Source organism: Mastigoproctus giganteus, chromosome 1 (assembly GCF_048544385.1).
Source record: "Mastigoproctus giganteus isolate SK-2022 chromosome 1, ASM4854438v1, whole genome shotgun sequence".
Lineage (NCBI taxonomy): Eukaryota > Metazoa > Arthropoda > Arachnida > Uropygi > Thelyphonidae > Mastigoproctus > Mastigoproctus giganteus.
In genome coordinates this window covers 90,884,267-90,905,785 of record NC_143575.1, presented here as the reverse complement: position 1 = coordinate 90,905,785, position 21,519 = coordinate 90,884,267, and the positions used below count along the sequence as shown (strand labels likewise).

The 21,519-nt window shown below is 37.9% G+C and overlaps 1 protein-coding gene across 1 annotated transcript in view; it reads right to left on the bottom strand.

The window, feature by feature from the left end:
• The window catches only part of LOC150090986 (NACHT and WD repeat domain-containing protein 2), a 113,714-nt gene that overhangs the window by 84,345 nt on the left and 7,850 nt on the right, over window positions 1-21,519 (bottom strand). The window contains exon 2 of the mRNA XM_090379506.1: window positions 13,997-14,085. Within this exon, the coding sequence (XP_090235632.1) occupies window positions 13,997-14,085 (89 nt within the window). The remainder of the gene's footprint in view (window positions 1-13,996; window positions 14,086-21,519) is intronic.

Sequence of the window (21,519 nt, the reverse complement as noted above, 5' to 3'; positions counted from 1 at the left end):
GTGAATCCATAACGTATACATTAAAAATTGTTGTTTTCTATATTTATCAACGATATTGATGACATCAGCCATAATGTCCAAGTTTTCAGATGATACAAAGGATGGCAAGGTTGTTAATAGCAGTAATGGCATTGTGCTACTGCGACAGAATCTAGAAAATTTGGGCAGATGGGCAACTGAAGTTTAACATTGACAAATGCAAAGTACTGCATATGGGTAGAAGTAACCCCAGAGAAACGTACCAACTGTGTGGTACTACACTTAGAGTGGTAGAAAATGAAAAAGACCTGGCTGTAATTGTGCAGCCAGATATGAAGTTTTCTGAGCAGTGGAGACAGGCTGCCAGAGCAGGCCATGGGGTATTTATTGTCAATGGTCTACAGGAATTTTGCTAGTAGGGATAAGAAGGTGATTAACCCTTTGTATAAGGCAACGGTCAGGCCAAACCTTAAGTACTGCGTACAGGTCTGGAGGCCTCATTCTAGGAAGGATGTAGAGTTGCTTGAGCGTGTACAGAGAAGAAAAAGGTTGGTGAAAGGAATCAAGGGGTGCTCTTAACAAGAAAGGCTTAAATTTCGAAATTGCAGCGGCTGGAGACTAGGCATCTGCGAAGTGATCTGATTGAGGTCTGAACAAGCTCAATGCTGATGGGATTCTTCCTCTTGCTCAGATTACGAATCTGAAGGGGCATGTATTAAAATTGAGGAAAGACTAGATGTGCAGAAATTTGCCTTTAGCCAGTGGGTAGTTGATTGCTGGTATCAACTTCCACGACAGATAGAAGACAAACTTCTGTCTGTCGTGGAAGTTGATAACTTAAAAAAATTCAATGAAGAACTGAACAAACCTTTAGAGCGAATGGATGGGTGAAATGGGAAGTGTTTTTTTTTTTTTTTTTTTTGCCTGATGCTGTATATGCTTGCTTTCTTTCATCATATGCCTCTACTAATGCTAATGCTAATTTATAGTTTTCGAAAACAAAGCTATAAGTTTCTAATGTATACATTGTTGATTCGCAATGGGGGTTAAACCTGCTCTGAAGATGGGTGTTTTAACAATTAAACTGAATTGTTTTTCATATTTTTCCCTAACTTTTGTGACCTATCACGTGCATTACAAGAATTATGTGTTCGATGTTACTTGTTTAAGGATGTTTCGAAATGGTCGAGCGACATTTCATTCTATCAAAACAGTTAGATTAAATATATGCAGAATTTTTGTAGAATCAAACCAAATAAAGATTGAAAAACACTCTACTTTCCACGCCTTGTTCGTTTATAGCTGTCATCATTAGGAAATATATGTAGCCTAGCCAACACCCTCTGAAAGGAATCGATACTCTCTCTCTCTCTCTCTGCTCCAAAAGAAGTCACAGGGTCTCTCTCGTGTATTGCAATAAACCATTACAATGTAGTCAGGCAGAGGTGAAAAAAAAATATAATCGATATGAACTCTCCTACTCGTATAGCAACTAATTTTGCTTCAACTTAAACTAAAATTCATTTTTGGTATATTGTTTCTTTCTCCCCGCCACCACTTTGATCTCTTTAGTTTAGTTTTGCGGAGAGCTTCCAGAGAATATTTCCTTCTTCATTCATACCAAGTCCACTGTTTGCTGCGGAATAATCAGCATGTAAATCGACAGCTTTGCTGTGATAATTATTATTCCCCAGAAGTAAAATTATATGTAATAAACAAGCACTGTATATGCATGTTAATACAAATACAGTGAATTTATATAAATTATTAGAATATATATACAGTACAAGTATAAGCAGTCAGTTAACAAGACGTGCACATAAGAATTTTGTACAGGGAAACAATTTATGCCACAGAATATTGATTACTGTAAATTTTATTTGTTCATTGGATTTCTTTCCAGTTATTCTGATTTTGTTAACGTAATCTTATATATATGGATTATAAATATATGAATTCTACGGTATCCGCTCGCTGACGGTTTTTGTTGATGTTTAAACACCTCTCAGTTGTTTCATCCATGAAATATTTTGAGTAAGCATGTCCTTAATGCATTGAAATTCTGGTGGTAACTTGGGTTCGTTTTAGTGTTCACTTGCAGGACGCTGCATGATATGGGCTAGTACGGTATTGCAGCGGTCCACAAGCCACTAATCACCGACAAATTACACTGTCTCGTTTAATGTAGGGTCTTCGGTAGTAGACCACCGGAGACCTGTGCTTTGGAGTGAACGAATCACGATGCATGGTCTACCAGTCTGGCGGTCGTGGCGAATTCTCTGAGAAAGCTACCCTGGACTGTATCGTCCTAACAATGAAGTTTAGTGGAGGCAGCATGATGGTCTGGAGCTGTTTTTCATGGTTAGGCCTTGAACCATTGGTTGCTTTGGACAAACCATGTTAATAGGATCTATCTAGACATTCCGAACAATAAAAGAATACTACGTTGCTGCAGCACGTGGGGAAAAGCCCATACTGTATCAGCTAGACGTGGCTCCATGTCATACTCCTCGAATTGTGACAGACTGGTTTAAGAACACGAGCGTCGAAAGTTGGGTTGGCCAGCCCAGAGTGCTGATCTGAATCCTCAAGAGAATCTCCAGATGAATTGGATTGACCGATGCATTTGAGAAGAGACAGCAGAAAAAAGAATAGGGCTGAACTAGTAACCGCTTTGAAAACCGAATGATGTTTCAAATGAACCATCATTCGGAATGAACGAAATCGGAGGATATTTTAAAAACACTGGCGGAAAGTATTCCACCGAGACTAGAGGCTGTTATTAAAGATAAAGGTTTCAGCACACGTTATTAGTTTTTCTGCAGATAAAGGTTATTTGTAGATATGCAGGTTGTTGGTGGTGGTATAGGGTTTTTAGGAGCATCATCAACTAGGGCCATATTGCCCGTGTATACTGTCTAAATTGCGTGTGTTCTGTGGTTGATTTTTTGTTTTCTTGACGAAAATCCCCGAGTTTCCGGAAGGGGATACTACCCTCGCCTAAGACCGACTAACTTAACCACCTTGTGAAAAAGGCCCATAAAAATTGCTCACGTCATTGACGGGACTCGAATTGGGTCGTTTCCATCCGGTATGGGGAGAACAACCTTTCTGAAAACTGTGCTACCCACGAGGGCAATATGCAAGTGTTCGGATATTAATGAGGGTTTAGCGTAGTTTAGTCATTGAAGAAACAGGTATTTGTACCTTTTTTTTTTTCTTTAGCGGTAAGAAAATTTGCCGAATTCATTTACAGTTTACTCATCTGTTTGATGTTCTTTATTACAATTTAGGCGATTCTCATCAGATAGATGAGAATGAGACGAAGCAGCAAGTACAAACTTATCTTAATAAACTTTCACTCATAAATTGAAGGAAGCATGCAATGTTTAAGATCTTTAATTATTCAATAATCTGTTGTCGACGATTTTTCCTTAATCACTCTTTCTTTTATTTTATTTAATCAAATATACATCAGGGACAAATTTAAGCACAAGAACGATAAGCGAAAGCTTTCATTCCTAGCATTTAGGGAACACTCAAATTACCATATACAAAGTACAAATGACAGTAAAGCATTCATTTAAAATGAATTTCAAAGCTGTTGTTTCATTAAAGAAATGGCTCATTATGTATTGTGGAAGTAAAAATACTAAATTTCCAAAAATATCTAGCATGAAGAGATTTATATAATATTTAATAACGTGTCGGATCACCTTTGGTCTTAAATACAAACGGTATCCTCGTCACTATACTCCGAACCAATTTTCCATAAGAGGAAGGCAGTAGTTTGGGTCCAATTACTCCTTCAACACAGCGGTCATTTCAGCTACTGATTTCTGTCATGTTGGCATGGCCGAAAGCCGGCGTTCCAGTTCCGAAAGATGTTCAGTGGGCTTAAGGTTGGCGATCCGGGCAAGACAGTGAAGCTTTTATACGCCGATGTCTTAAAAACAAGTCACAACAGGCTATGCAGTATAACGTGGTGTATTTTCATGCTGATATAGAAATGGCATTTCTCCATTATGCTATGCCACAGCAGTGTAAGAGGAGTGGAACTATCCAGAATGCCAGTGTAATGTATGGTATTCATTATTTCAGGATTGACAAGCAATAGTCTCAGTTCAAACCACAAGAAATAGTATTAGAAGTGAAAATGATGCTTGGGTGCAACCTTATAAAGCATTAGGCAAAAAAATCGACCTTTTATAAGTCCCCTCTAACAATTTGTCTAATCTTTCCTTAAATATATCCAAACTATCCACAACATCAAACAGAAATTTATTCCAATAATCGGTTATTCTGACTGAACTCGGACCATTTTAAACCACTAAGTGGAGTACCTCAAGGCTTTATGTTTTCATAAATGATCTTCATTCTTTCATCTGCACCTCCAATTTTCAAGTTGCACTCTATGCAGAAGATCTTAAGATCTACTCAGCAGTGAAGGAAATTACCAATTCTCAACAGCTTCAATGCGCCCTCAATAAATTCTCTCGTGGCTATCTCTGAATGGCTTTTCTGTTAACCCCTCGAAGTGCAAAGTAATCTCTTTATCATCCTGTAGATCTCCACAACTAATAAATACGGAGTACACTATTAACTCTGTAGTCATCGAAAGATGTGATCAAGTTAACGACTTGAGAATTCTCTTCTCGCAGTGCTAAATTTGATGTCCATGTCCTTAAAATCACAAGGAAAGCAGATACGCTGTTACCCTTTATAAAACTATTTTTCTGCCAATCCTTGAATTCAGCTCACTCACACAAAGACGTTAATTAACAAAATTGAAGCAGTCCAAAAAAATTTTGTTCGTTACCTTACTTTCCGTAATCCTCTATTTTATCACTCAGTGTACTATGAATCGCTGTGTGATTACTTTCATCTGAGGCCTCTGTGCACTAGAAGAGTTATTGCTGACATCACCCTTCTAGCCAAAGTAATCACTGGAACTTATGAAGCATCTGATATCCTTAGTAAAATCAACTTCCATGCTCCTTGTAGACGTCAGGAATCTTACGCTGTTTCGCCTTGACTCTGCGGATACTGACTTTATGAAATTCAGTCCACTGAACATAATCAGCAAATGACTCTCTCATTAACTTTTTTGACAACTCCCAATCACTGATGAACTCCATCCACAAGTTTTCTTCCTCTCTTAAATTGCAAAGCGACCAGCTATCATCTAATTATTGTAGTTTATTATTATTATTTGTTTTACTATTTTCTACTATCCGATTAATTAATTTATTATTTGTTTTACCGATAACTTAACTTAATGCATACCTGTTTTGTACATATGATTTTAATGTTTGAATCTATATCAATGTTTATCTTCCTGTTTATCTTTCGGATTCATCATTGTTCTGTTCTCAGATACACCGTTAATGATTACCTGTTATGTATCTTGTTATTAATAAAATATGAAAATAAAAAACTAGAAGAACCCGGCGTAACGTACGCCATCAGCATCATACTCGTATAACTCAACAAATGGGTTAAATTGTCGCAGCATCTCGTCCAGTTGTTGCATTACTTCGGCCATACACCCTTTGTTTGATTGTATTTCAAGCCGTTTTGGTGTTGCTTCAGCAAAATCGAAAATATAAAGTTGTCTATATCCTGGTTTATTTGCCTCGTTTGGATATAGCGGTGAGACCAAATGGTAAATCTGGCCGTGTATTCTAAAACAGTATGGACCATTTCCAGGTGGTCATTGAATCTTTGTGCCCATTGATGCGAACGCCATTGCTGAGTTGTACTCTCGTATGTGGTTTCTGTAGTTATTTGCTTCACGTGTATCCCCTGTAAGCAGCTCTCGTAATAGAGTAGGTGTCTCAGACAAGTAAAACCTTTTCATCATGACAGCATTTAGTGTATTTATTCGATGTGTTTAACTCATGTCCCCAATATCTTGCATTGCAATACTCACAGTGGTAACACATATTCCCTATGTCATGCTCTTTCACATTAATTACAGCTTGTTGATTATTCGCATCTGGTACTTCTATTTGATTAGTCCTACCGAGTTTCGCCCGTCTTCTCATTTCCAATTTTATTTTTCTTTCTTCGATGTTTTCTGTCCGTCTTCGTAGTCGTAGAGTCTCGTTTCGATCTACTAGATCTCTCCTCTAATGTTTCATTTAACATTTCTTCTATATTTTCTCAAAGTTCAGCCATTTTTATACTTCTTAAAACTTAGAACGATTTATTAAAATTTAAGACAGATAAAATAGACAGTTAAAATCAACATACATCGATAGCTTTCAGGCATAGGTTGCCTTTCTTCAGCCGAAAAACGTTAGCATAAAAATTAATAACGGGTGCTAGCAACAATTAGCAGTTGTCGCCAGCTGCTAATTGTTGGGCAGCATGGTTCCCTTATGTGTGCTCTCCGAAAAAGAATAAAAATACCATCAGATTTTAGTATACTCAATCCGTTTAAAGCCTTGACCGCTTCAGTCAGGTGATCCCGTAGGCGCCTTTCCAAACGCTGAAATTTGTTATTTGGAAACCTTTACAATTAGTCTTTTGTGGTAAGAGTACCCCTTTGTGTCACTAACTAATTTTCTTGCTCTTCTCTAAATGCAATCGAGCAATTCCACATCCTTCTTAAAATGAAGCTTCCAGACCTGCATGCAGCTCTCAAGATACATCCTGACCATTGCCTAATGCAACGGGATAATCATTTTCTTGTCCCTGCTTTCAAAATGTCTATATATCATTGATAGAACTCCATGAAAATGTCTTAGTAGTCTGTCTGTACTGCTCAGAGAATTTCAGGTATGTAATAACACCATTTTGGATTCATCACCGAAATGGTATGTTATTCTCATATATATTACCTTGCATTTATCAATGTTCAACCTCAATTGTCACTGTTTGGCCTATCTCTCCATTTTGTCTAGATCTTTTTGTATCAGTACGCCTTCATCCCGTCATTAATCTGCTTCCATTTGCAAACTCAGACAATAAGCTGGATATACTTTCATCAAAATCATTAATAAATTTTGAACAGTAAGGGGCCCAGCATTGAACTCTGATGGACACCACTAATAAGATTAGACCAAGAAAAGCAGTGGCCATTTATAACCACCCTCTGGCTTCAGCACTCAACCATCCATTTATCCATAGCAGGAACTTTCTCCTAATTTCCACTCTGCTCCAATCTGTACAGCAGTCTTTCGTGTAAAAGATGTCAAAAGCTTTACTAAAATATAAGTATATAAGATTATAATTACTATTGACATCCAGTCCCTTAGTTACTGCATCGTAATAGCTAATCAGGTTGGTCAGATAAAATACTCCTTAACAAATCCACGCTATAATTGCCATATAACGGCATTCTTGTCAAGATGATCCTTCATTACTTCTTTAACCATTAACTCTATCCAAAAGTTACAGGTGTTAATTACTAACTACGCCCTTTACTCCCCCCTCCCCTTTGTCCCTTTGTGAATAAGAGAAATATTTGCATACATCTCCAATCTGTTGGATCCTCCCTGGTCCCAAGGATGCTCTCAACATTATAGCCAAAGATTTTCTTATCCTTTTTGCCGCTTCTTTTAATATAATTAGATACTGTCAGCCCGGAATACCTTATTTACTTCTAGCTTTAGCAATTTCTCTTCTACTTTTTCCTCATTTATCATAAAATCATTTAACTCCCAGTTGGAAGTTAGTACTCTTCAGGTATTTCCATCTCCAAAATCTTCTTTACGTGTAAATGTATAGGCAAAATATTTATTCAGCAACCTGAACAGGACCATCAATATTTATGCCATTCATCTAGTGGACTAATGTGCTTCATCCTTTTCCTTCTAGTTGTCATAAGCAAAGAATTCTTCGCTGCTTTTCTTTTCATTCTTAGCCAAAGGCTTCTCATAATCTGCCTTAGTTGCTTAAATCCGTCAGTAATGAGTCAGCGTGAGAACGGGTATAAAGAAGTCGTACTAGTCCGAATGTGGATAGGCCACACACACGCGCGCGCACCTAACACATCTATATTTGCTTGCGGACATTGATCCACTGCAGTGTACAAACTGCAACACCCATCTTACAGTCCAGCATGTACTCATCGATTGTTCCTTATACAATCGTGACCGAGAAACTAATTTTACATCATTTTCCACAACGAACACCTCTCTCAGCATTGCTTGCCACCTAGCAGATACGCCACACGTGGCCAAAATTTTGATCTGATTATCAGCAGTGATACTTCACTGCATAAAGGATCACTGTTGATAATCAGATCAAGAGGATTGCCTTTTCTTATTGCCACTCTAACGCGTTGTTGTATAAAACAGTCATCCAGTATATCCCGCATATTTCTGGTGCTGTGTGAACGACCAACTCTAAGTTCCGGTCAATATTTGGAAAGTTAAAATCCCCCATTATAATGCATTTTCCCAATTATCAGTAGTGCTTGGATTCGTTTGGCAATATGTTATCATGCGCTATGTCCGCCTGGTTATCTACCCATGAGCCTTCATGATTCAGACCAGCAGATTTCATAAACGAATTAAGAAGGAAAGTTTCAGCCATAGGAAGAACTCTCACAGTTGAATGGCATGAAATTTAACACTACAGAGATAATCCATTATACTTTCCAATAAGTTCAATCGAATGAAATAGCATCCAAATCGAAAAAAAACTTAAAAATCAGATAGTCATCCTTTATTGGAGGAAAAAGTACTATAGAAACGCTATTTTCCAGATCAGCTATGCAACAAAATAAGAGGAGGGCTTTTGTCATTTTTATTATTAATATTATTAAATTAATGTTTATTTCTATAAAAGGTTTCACCCTGAACGAACAGGCATAAGTTATTGGTGGGCGTACATTTACGGGCGTTGATTTTGACATCTAACATAAAAAAAAGAACCTTCATTAAATATGAATGCTGGCAAAGACAATTTAGAAAACAAAATCATCTAGTGCAACGCCCAGTATAATGGGCGCTTCTTGGGGTTTGGAGGACGCTTCTTATTCGTGGTTATAGTCTTCAGCTGCCTGAAATTGATCGAGTGGATATGTCTCACTTAGTATATTCCTTATATCTGTCTTCTTGCAAAACCTGTTTGAGTTGTGGACCAGGATGTTAAAAAAGCTTTATTGTACTAGCTGGGATCGTTTTCTTCATTTACGACAGCTTGTTTGGGATGAAACGTGAGAGAAGTCTTACATCGACTCAATTTCTTCCTGCTAAAACGATCTGTATCAAAGTTTATCAGACTAGAATGGTCAAACCTTCCTTGAGCAGTTTGGCAAAGGTGTGTGTGTGTGTGTGAAGATTCTTTTCCCCTATCAGCACCATGAATTAAAGTTGTGTACTAATGTGTGAACACATGTTTTTATTATTATTATAATATTATCCTCGTGAGTAGCGCAGTTGGTAGATTCGCCGGCCTCCCCACCCAGGGTGAAAAATACCCGAGTTTCAGTTCCGTCGATGACATGAGGAATTTTTATGGGCCTTTATCTCAAAGTGGCTGAGTTAGTCGAGGCTATCGTGGTTTTTTCTCCCGGCAAACAGAAAATCGAACACATTTTAAAATTAAAATTTTTATTTTAATTTTAAACTTCAGACTTGAAATTTATAAATGTTAAACTGTTGCTAGCATATTTGCTATGTACAAAATAATCCTCTCTTATAATGCCTTTTCCATTTTCATTGATGCTTATTTATATTTGTCATTATATTTCTGTTATTATGCAGTTTTAGGGGACTACATTATTCCTTTATATAATCAATAAGCAGAATTTATCCCTTCTTTAATTATTAAGGGCTACTTCTTTCTGCAGTGCGAGTGATTGAGAGGAGGGTGGACTGTAAATTCGATTAAAGATTTCAAACCGAGATAAAACACTGCATCCAAACCTCAGAAAAATCGGCGCATCGTTAGTAATTAAGAACATCTATAATTATAGTCTGCCTCCACCCTATTCTCTACTTTCGTCTGCTGACTTTATATCGGTTTGACCTAAAAACGAAAATTACGGTGCTAGTAAAAATAATCTGCGGTGATGCAAAGTAAAGAAGAAAATCACTGTCGCAGACCTACATAGGCGTGACGAAGGAAGACAACTAAATTTATACCGAACACTATTCACTAAACAGTATCTTTCTGGTATGGGAATACTGGACAAGAGTAGGCCATTATTTGGATGTGAATGTACTCTGAAAGGACAGAATTCATGGGATACTAGGTTTGTGGGCAACGCGACGCTGTCACCCCTCTCACTAGTGAACGAACCCGCCGCTTGGCAGGTATATAGGTACACTGCATTCACGTAGACGGTAATCCAATGTTAGTATGGATAAACGTCGTGAGTTACCGACTTTGAAAGAGGGATGATAGTGGGTGCCCGATGCATGGGTCACTCTATCGCGGGGGTTGTACAGAAATAGCACTTTCCCTATTCGATAGTATCAAGAGTGTATCGGGAATATGCCATTTCCAGAATAACATCTCATCGTGGACAGTGCTGTGGGCGGAGAATGATGGTGGATGGACGTGACTTCGACGTCTTTCTCGAATTTTTTCAGCCAACCAGAAAGCGACAGTGGCACAAATCACCTCCGACTTCAACGAGGGAAGTGCCAGAAACGTCTCCACAAAGACCATCAGGCGATCATTAGCCGCAATAGATTATGGGAGCCGCCCACCCACCAGAGTATAGGAATACTCTGGTGGGTCGGCGTTGACTCGGATCACTTTTCTGTATTGGATCGAAACACTGCATTTCAATAAACCCTAGATTTAACAATTTCGTTATGGAACATTTTATGAGGGAAAGTCCTCTCCGATAAATCCGATTTTCTCCTGAACCTTGGGGGAGGGAATTCTCCAAAGTTTCCAGTATATAATACTGAATAGAGTAGAGTGTGTCGTGGCGTATATTAGCAAAGGAAACTTTGAATAAAGTATATTCAAATAGCTCTCAAGTATCCACGCTGGAGGTTGCTCTCTGTTTGTTGTTTGCTTGTTATTTGGTTTTTAGGAGCATTAGCAACTAAGGCCATATTGCTCCGGGGATATGCGGTGGTCATTCCCTGACCTTTCCGCATCTTCCGTATTTGGTGGCGACGGGCTCGAACCCCGGTCTAATCAAGAAGCGTGTGCTACGCACTGCTGCTCCATCCCACCTGGCTACGGAGGCGCCTGAGATGGCTCTCTACTCTTTAACATGATCGTCAGGCTGATGTAAGATGATGAGGAACATCTTGGCTCCCTGGTATTCTGTTGTGAAAATATTTTAACTAATTATAAATAGTTACGCATTGATCACTCTAGCCGAGTGATCAAAGCGAGAGTACAGAATTATATGCGCTTGTCTGGCCATGGTTGAAATTCATGCGACTACTAAACACAGTGTTCTTGTATTCTCCCTATCTTGTAAACGTCTCTGATCTCTATGTGATCATTCCGGAGTATAGACAGAAATTTTAATTTATTTTTAAGTGCTGCTATATTACTCGCTCTATATTACAGCTACGTGTAATATTGAGTGAGTAACGTTCGCACGGAAATAATGAATGTAAAAGGCTCGATGAACTTCTACATTCACCATTTCCTTGCGACTGCAAAACAATTTATGAAAAAATTGTCACAAAAGTGGCTGGTGTACAGATTCTAACGATGGATGCATTCTCAGATCTCAGGCTATTCCTTCAGTATTCGATAAGTCGTGCATTAAAAATAATAGCATTTCTGCTACCCTCACTGCACTTCTGCATCACTATTGCACGAAGCCAGCTGGAACTTAGAAAGCGTCTGAAATTAAATATTAATTTCGAATTCTAGAATCATTAGAAGATTTTTATCTGTTTTAAATTGTTCAGAGCATTGCAACCGATAGCATGAAGTTGGTAGCAGATAAGAGAATAAAATATGCACAACGAACGTATTTTCGTGACCACTTCTTGTCTTGGAGGTTAGTATAGGAGTAGTGCGTGATATCCTTTTTTTATTTTATTACTATTTTATTTTTTCAGCGCTTAAATTTTGAATTATAGGTGAGCAGTGTGCTGCAGATGTTTGCTAGTACTTCACCTTGCTGATCAGAAATGATTGATACATTCTTTCGACGAGTAATCAGTATGCATAAAGTCAAACGTTTCAAAAAAACAAGAACTGTACAGATTTGTACACCTACTATCTAGGCATTAAGCGATGTATATTTGCGTTTATTTTCTTTTAATCGATAGGAAATATGGATTGTGTTGCCTTTGCTCTTCTATCGCATGAATGTAGGACTGGAGAATGGGTGAAACACATTTTCAGCTGATTTATCTTTTTAATCTTTTTAGTTGCATATCTAATAACAAATTTGAGCAGTAGTATTAACTTTAACTAAAGTTAATAATAGGACTGAGACTTGCACATTAAGAAAAACAAATAGACAAAGTTTAGAAAAGCTTTCCATTTGGGCCACTGACCACCTAATGCAATTTATCTAACTTTCTGGAAACTCCACCCCTCCACCCTCGTACTTTCTCTGGCAGCAGCTTTGGATCCACCCATTGGTACTGCTAGACCGACTACGAATAGGCCACAAACATATTTTATCTGCTTTCTGGTATTAATCCACCATAGTGAAAAACTGCAACACCCAGCTCACTGTCCAACTTGTACTCATGGATTGCCCCAATCAAATACAGTAGTGACTGACAAGCTATGTTTACCTCTTTTTCCACGACGAACGCTTCTTTCAGTATTGCTGACCTCCTAGCAGATACACCACACGTGGTCAAAATTTTTGCTTTTCTCAAACAGATACAACTGTACAACGCAGTGTAAACTTGAACAACATTTATACGGATAAAACTATGTATTTAGGATTATAGCTAGTCGCATTATGGCCTTGTTGCCCTTGCGCTGTAAAGCCTATAAACAAACTTCGGTACTGCATCGTAACCATGGGTCGAAATGCTAAATCTTAAGAATAGAGTACTTGTTAATAAAATATCTTATTAATAATCAAGCATGTACATCACAGAACTAGAAAGGGGTCTGGCGCGCTCCACTGCCTTCCTTGCCTTCATCATAACATTTTTCCTAACCTCTTCTCCTCCTGGAATTATGTAATTTGTGAGCAGCCCTCCTCACTGGCCTGTTATCATTAAATTCATGTATGTAATAATTATTAATTCTACCCATAAAGTTTCAGACTTAGCCATTAGAACTGTTTAAAGAAGAGTGAAAGGTATAATACGGCCACCGCAGACCTTGTGCCATAAAACACTTTAAATAATCAACTTTATTGGGCATTTCCCAATGAGCGATGCATTTGATAACCAATAGAGCATATTCATAAATAAATAAACCGCCCTTTCCGTGCTCTCAGATATTTCCTTTAACAGCTACAAACATTATGTCATTTCCCACATATGACACATGAAGGTCGACCCGGTCTGGCGACATTCTTGACATGTGAAAACGTGCTTGTTGTTGGAAGCATTTGGATAACTGGAACGCACAAATGGAGTGAAACCTTACTGAATACGTTAAAAGATCAAACTGGATCGATTGGAGAAATGGCAGAAAACTTTCCTTTTTTTTGTACTGTGTTTATTGAATTGTCTATTGTGTTAATGCAGTTGGTAACAGGCCAGTCTTTGTAAATCTACCCAACTTTCTTTTATGAACAGAAGAGATAAAAGGCGGCTATGGATCAATGTTGTGTTCAGCTCTGCTTTTTTGCTATATGTACTGTTTTCTAGGAAATCATGTGATTATTTTTGCCATTTCTTTTCAAACTTCACGTTTTTTGTTATACAGTATTTTATTTTTGTATTCGTATTCACAAAGATCTCATAACGTAATGTATTCTTGACAAAAAAAAGCTTGACTTGGTTTTGGAAACACCCACTGCACTCTATTTTTAGTAATCATCACGAAGTAGATATCAGCGTTCAGTTGTCATTATTCTTCAATCCATCTGAATGCTTTCAGGCAGTTCATTGACACACTACACATGGACCAAAATCCACTCAATGTCTAGGTTACGTACCTGAAACTCCAGGCCATGTCGTTCTCGGCAGTAATCCTTCAATTTTGGATAGACCTCTTCCATGAGAGCATTTCGCTCCATCGACATATCTGAAAAAGGCAAAAAAGAAGAAATAGAAGATAACTATAATAACAGCATGAAAACTGATCAATATCTTCAATCAATTATTGCTGGACTGACATTTGCGTGATTACAGTAGTTAGCTTGATAAAAATAATAATAATGAAGACTCTTTGGAAATCTGATTTAGGATTTTCTTACATAAAACAGTAATAGGAATAAAATAAAGCTAAATATGTCAGTGCGATCTCCTAGTCGAAGAGTGCACAAAAATCAGAGGCAAAATCTTAAAGATAAAGAGAAATCCTGCTGGAAAGTCTTTATTTCAAATTAGAGGTGGAGGAAAGAAAAAAAAACTAATTTATTTCATAAATTTGGGACAGTGCCTTTTTAAATAAGAATTATCAACTCTACTGATCATTACTGAATTCATTGTTATGGGGAAATTGTGATTTCGGTAGAATTTTAAATCTAATTGGTAGAATGAACTAATTGTAAACTCTGATAGATACAAGATCAGAGGATTATCATGATGACCTTAAGTGCAGGTGCTGAGTTTCTTTATTGGTCCACAAAGTGCTCTTTTCCTTTGGGTCCCTGAGCTCAGGGCCCTAGTGCAGCTACACAGCCTACATAGGCTAATATGCCACAAAGTGCTCTTTTCCTTTGGGTCCCCGTGAGTTCAGGGCCCTAGTGCTGCTACACAACCTACATAGGCTAATATGCACTTACAAGGTATTTACCATTTATAAATTTTATTCTATAATTTATTAATACATTTTATATATCCTCTTCTCAGAACTTTTTGACCACGTCTCGTAGATAGTAACTTTCCCAACTCAGTTTTCGAAAGAGTTGAGTTAATATTGTTAACCTAAATGCAATCGTATTTGGAGAGCCCAGTGTTTTATCCATTAGCGCTATTCGGAAAACATATTTTTGAACTAAATTCAAATGAACCTATTTCGCAAAAAACATAAATAAAAAGTTTTCAGTACTTCTCAATATAATTGCATATAAAGAAATAGCTATTTTGCAGTACCATTACCTTCAATTTCATTGCGAAAACCTGCCGGAAAGGGTCCGGCAGGTTCTCACAATGAAATTGAGAAAGAGGAAGAAGTTGACATACAGTTGCCCTTGGTCGAGTCACTGACAAGAGCACAAGGAAGCATAAAGTACAAGGTCTGTATAAAATTAATGCGACTGATTATCTAAAAAAAATTATTGTAAATTTTCTGCAACTGAAGGTTTCAAAGTAGCTTCTTTGGGAAGCTATAAATCTCCCCTGGGATCAGTGCTGGAAGTCTTCTTCTGTGAAGTCCTTCAGTGCATCGGTTACGGCGCTTTGAATGTTGTCGATCATCCCAAAATGATGACCTTTCAGGCGATTGTTGATCTCTGGAAAAAGATGGTCTCATGTCAATTGGGGAGTACGATGGCTGCGGAAGAACAGGGATTTCGGCGTTTTCAGGTCGAACGCACAGAACCTTTTTCCATAGTCGTTCAAGGATTTCTCGGTAGAAAGTTTTACCTTGAAGTAGAAACTCTTTGTGCACCACTGCGCTGTAATAATAATAAATAGATGAACATCGATTTCATTCTACATTTGCTCATTCGTGATTTCTTCGGGCGTCTCGAATTTGTGGCGTGCCATTCTTCACCCTGTCTATTTCTTTCCGGATTGGACTCAAGAGTCCATGTTTCGTCACCTGTTATTACTCACTGAAGGAGCTAATCATCTCCTTAAACAATATTTTCTTCCTGAGTGTTATCCATACAGAAATAAAGCGCACTTTTTATACCACGATAAATAATTTTATTAATTATTTATCGTGCCCGTTCATTAAAATTATAATTTTAATAAACGAACATTACGTTACAAACCCTTTACCGGGATCTAGTTCACGTGCATAATGAGTCCGAACAAGAATTACAGATTGGCCTTTCTCTAATTGCTGACGTCATACCGTCTGAAGTATTTCCAATCTCGGATTGAGTGCTCTCACAGGCTCGCGTTTCCCAGAACCCCCGCCATGCTCCATTAGTTTTTGCTTTTGGAAAGCCCATTCTACACTTCTCCTATATTTCTCTCCTCGTTTCTGTTTAAAGCTGCCTGGCTAAAGTTCTTAATATAAAATGTTTATTTTATTTTTCTCTTTTCAAAGTCTCTTTAACTCTTCCCCTCCCCCCATTACCGCATAGTTCCTATTACTATATTCCTGAATGCATTCCAACGCATACTCTGTCAATTCTGATCAATCAGAGCCTTTACCCTCTCTACATGTTTATCTGTTGTTTCCGATGCAGACAGGTCTCACTGCACGTGGTTCATCTTCAACGGCTTTATATCCTTCCAAAAAGATCTTGTGCAATCGGAAAACTTGATCTCCATAAGCTCTTTTTAACTTTTCTTACGTAGACGAACAAGTTAGGAGCAAAGCAAATTTTAATTCGTGGTAAATCATCGAAGTAATTTTTTTCCATGGTCTGAGACTTTCAGTCCTAAACCCTTTTAGCACTTTTCGTGCATTTATGTCGCGCTTTCGTTGATGGCGCAAAAATTGGATGGCGTAACGTTGCTCAATATTCTTCGATTTTATTTTTAATGACCCAGTCGACAAACACGTAGTTGCTTATTTCATGATGACTCGACACACACTGAACGCGAAGAGACGGGACTATGCTTGTTTAGGGGGGGTTCAACCTACACGCTGAAATGAAGTATGTGTACGCAGTGCTGCCCTGTCGCATTTTATAAAATTAGTCTCACTAATTTTGGGACATACCTCGTATAACAAATTATCCAAAGTCATTCTTAGCATTTTAATAATTCCTAATAGCAGTGCTGAGTGTCAGAGAATATTCAATATTCAATTCTGAATGTCAGAGAATATTGCATAACAATCTTCTAAGAAGCAGGAGTTAGATAATGTAGGTGAGTAACCATACAGACAAAACATACTGGTTGCTCATGGTGTTCATATTCGCTTGCTAACTTAAATATTATGGGTTAATTCCAATTGGGGTGATTATACATGCGACTTACTTTTCATTAGTGCGTGAGATTACCCATTAAACTGAAATTTTTGCTCAGTCGTCTCCAGACATGCAGCCCTAAACACAACTTTTGACACACTTAGGCAGTAACTGTTTCTTCTGTATTATTATGAAGTAAAAGAGATCTAGTATGTAGGACAGCGTAACAGGTTCTTTTCGGTTCCATTTTAATGCGGATCATGTATGGTATTCTTTTATGAAAACTCCAAGCACGAGAGGTATTATAACCTACAGTCCTTAGTATCGTGCATGGGTTGAAGGCAGAGAAGGAAAGAAGATACTTGTTGACGTTAAACTTGAATTTCTGTAGATTGTAATTTTCAGGAAATACGTAAGAAGGGACGTTGTTCCAGAAAACGGAAGTTGAAGGAATAAATGAGGAAGAAGAAAAGTTGGTTCTGGAAGTTTGAAGTTGGACAGTAAAAGGATGCTGACTGGTTGCGGCAGCAGTTTGGAAGAGAGAGCGGAAATTACAGAAGCAAATTCAGAAGAACAGTGCCCATGGAAGTATCTAGAGAAAAAGCATGCAGCAGAAACAATACTCTATGAGACAATTTGTTAGAGATGAGTCATTAATTAACCTAACTGCTTCTTTTGAATAGAATCTAGAAGCCTGAGATAGGTTTTGGGGATACCTCCCAAGATGCGGGAACACTATTTATGGTAGGGCGGATTTACGATTTGTACAGAGTGAACAGCTGTTTGGAATAAAAGTAACTCCGAGAGCAAAAAAAGAGAAAACCCAGTCTTTTAGATGCAGAGGAAGCAATAATTGTGATGTATATATGCCAAGAGAGATTAGAAGTCAGGTTAATCCCTAGTAGAGATATGTGATCTTGTCTAGAAAGCAGAGTGTCATCGAAGATAAGCATAGGAGCAGAAATCCTTTTTGCAAGATATAAGACAGGACGGAGTTTTAGAAGGATTGAAATCAACTAAGTTATCTTTGCCCTACTGGCGATCAGCATTTAAAGAATTGGTAGTGGATATTCGAGAAGTTCAAGCTGTTTGTGCAAGAAGATGGAATGCAATGTGCTATCATCAGCAAAACCGTGCTGATGAAAAGAGTGGGAGAAAGAACGGAAAACTTGGGTATTAGTAAAGAAGTTAGAAGACAGAGAGCCATCTACCATCACCTGCAGTGAGCTGTCAAAGAGAAAACTGGATACCCAATTACAGAAAACGGTTTGCAAGCCATGATCTTATGCCAAACACGATCAAATGCCTTTGAAATGTCAAGAGCAACTGCTTGAGTTTCACCAAACCTTTCCATTGAATTTGGCATAATTATCACCTTTGGATCGACAGTGACCGAATTCATACTGGCGATAGTTTATCAGATAGAAGGTTTCTAGATAGTGTAATAGTTGGTGGTTAATAGATTTCTTCATTACATTAGAAAGCGTAGACGTAAATGTAATGGAACGATGATTGGATGGGAGGAATTTGTCACTGTTTTCAGGAATTGGCTGGATATGAACAAATTTCCAAGCAATAAGGAAAACGCCGGTAGAATAAGAAAGGAGAAAAGGCGAAACAGAACAGGAGTAGACTCAGGAAAATAGGTTTTAAGAATAAGTGGAGAAATACCATCAGGACCTGGCTCTTTCTTGGCATCAAGGCTGTTCAAAATTCTTCTTACATCCTTTTAACGGAAGACCACAGGAGGCATTGAATGGAGTGTACCGGAAATGGTAGGAGGTGGTTTATCAAGATAATCAATACTGTACACGATTTAAACAGAATTAACTCATGTCAAAAGTGCTATTACGGGGATGTTTTTTTTTTTTTTTTTTTTTTTTTTTTTGCGAACCATGTCAAAATCTAGCCCTTTTTTTTAAGTAATTATTTCTAATCTCGGATTATAAAAATATACAGACTTCAAAAAGTAATACTCTGCAATACGTATATAATTATCTCATGAATAATTATGCAAGAATATTTTCTGATGTTATCGAGGCCGTTTTAGATTGCTAGAAAAATTACTAATTTGTGTGGGGGCGGGGATACACATACTAATAGTTTAAGGGCAGCTGCAAGCAGAAGTGGATTTGAATCGTGCGTTGCTTCTGTTGAGATATGCAGAAGCCTGAAAAAGCAAGGTTTTCGGAATTTCACGGCCTACTATTGGGGGGAGGGTCCTCGTGGAATAAGCACATATTGTGTATGGGCTATGCAGGCGCATATATACTTGCTTGTGCATTAATATTTAATGTATAGTAAATAAATTTGGTAAATGTGAAGTATTGGTTAATACATCAAATGGACGTTACACGAATATCGGAAACATGGTGCCACTCAGACATAGAGGATCCAGAATTTGAAAAATTGTAAGTGGAATGCGTACAGAAAGGATATGTAGTTTAGTTACTGAAGTTACTAAGAGGTCCTTCAAACTGTCATCGTGCCTATGCGTTAAGCGTCTTTGCAAATCCGGCAATGTATGTTGTTGTTTATTGATGTGTTGTATGAGTGGCCTCTTAGCAACCAGGTGGCAAACGTAGCCTGGAAATCTGCTCGCTGGCTCTCTCCTGGTCACGAGGAAGTGGGCCATCTTTTGTAAAAAAATAAATCATAGTTTTTGAGCCTCTCACCACAACTCTGGGGCTGCAGTGAGATTGACCAGTAAAGGGTACAGAAAGGACGTGTCACATGTATGGTGGTTCTTCGATGTTGATTCAACTCTGCCGAGTTGCACTATAATGATACATTACTTTGAAAAATAGCTAGAAATGTATACAGTGTATATCTTGTTCTGTTGCTCATGGCAGTTTTGCTACCAGGAAGCTTGCCACAGCTGTCCACATACTGTCCTTAGTGGACTAAATCCTGGACCCATAATTAGTAGTGCAAGTTCTGTGGATGCCGGTAATCCCTAATAGTAGTGCAATACCAGTTGGATGTCAGCAACACCGTACCACAAGTAGAACTCCCGCCTCTATAAAAAATTAAAACCAGCAAATCCTGCCCTGAATTGGTTAGAAAAAAAAAGAGGGGGGGAGAAGAAGGGAGAGGAAAGATTGCGCATGAAAAGATATTGCTTGGAGAATGCTTCTTCTCAGAGAAGACATCCACTGGAAAAAGTCGTCAACATGATCAAAGGTCTACATCGCGGTATATGAAGTCAGAGGGAGAAATCCTTAGTCAAATAGGAATAGCTTGACGACAAGTTAAAAGTTCCTCAGAAGACTTCATAACAATTCAATTCAAATTCAGCAACAGGAAATGATCCACTAAAGTTCAAATGTGCCAGGTTCTCTACAGAAAGAACATGTACGTATCTAAGATTAGGCTGCATCTGAACAGGAGTTCGGGTACTGGAACCTGACACTTCCAGGCGTGTGTCTTCAAGTAATCAAGGCGCAGGTAAAGGTACTGTAATGTATTGCTGAATAAAATATGATTTTATCTTCTTGTAAAAATTATAGGTAATTTTGGTAACCCCTCGAAGAGGATGACCAATTCCAAGTCTTGATTAAAGTACGAGTGTTCTGCACTCTTTCCTTCTGTGCATATGTTATGATGATTTTAAATTTTACTCTTTCATCAGTGCCTGTGATGAATCTTCAGGCTGTATTAATGAAGATTCACAAACTGTGCTATCTCGAACAACTTTTGTATTAATATTCTGATTCAATAAAAAAGTTTTTCTTAATTATACAATAAATCTGCAAAATAAATTTAAGATTGGGAATAATTTTCACAAATAATCGAAACGTTTTGTTAGTTAAAAAGGGACACGTAAATACCCTAGCAGTACGCTCTGGAGTATCAATCAAAGCATTGATTCATTATCTTTTAGTCTGCCCCAAACCTGTTAGTCTCCTTTCCACTGAAATTAAGGTAGTCCCACTATAGGAAAGCACCAAGAAAATCATTGAGTAGATGATAAAGGCATGCGTTTACTTTACTCCAAAGTGACATTTTAATAATGAGTATGAAATGAGTTTACACACAAACACAGCGAGAACAAGAGAAAATGATATTTGTTCTCCCGATGATCCTGATTACATAAAGAAAACTGCTACGTATTCTTAATAAAGTAATGGCTTCAAACAAACAATGGTTGCCTATTTCCGAGAAATAGGTAACTGATTGCATATGTTCGTGACACGCATGCAAGACTTCTCACTGTCAGCGATGCAGAAGATTGCTTCTTATGCCCGTGATGTCAGGTGCTAACAGTTACCATGATTGTTATCCATTATCATTCACTTTTCTCCATGACAGAATGAACTTTATGTGTTACACGTAGTTTATGCAATACTGGATTTCCGTTTATTGTAAATTTTTATTTCAATTCGTGAATGTCAAAAAATGCGACAGTTTTACTTGAGATAAACTGGCAACTACTTGATGCATTTGTAAAACAACGTGATGAATGAGTTCGTGTTTCAAAGAAC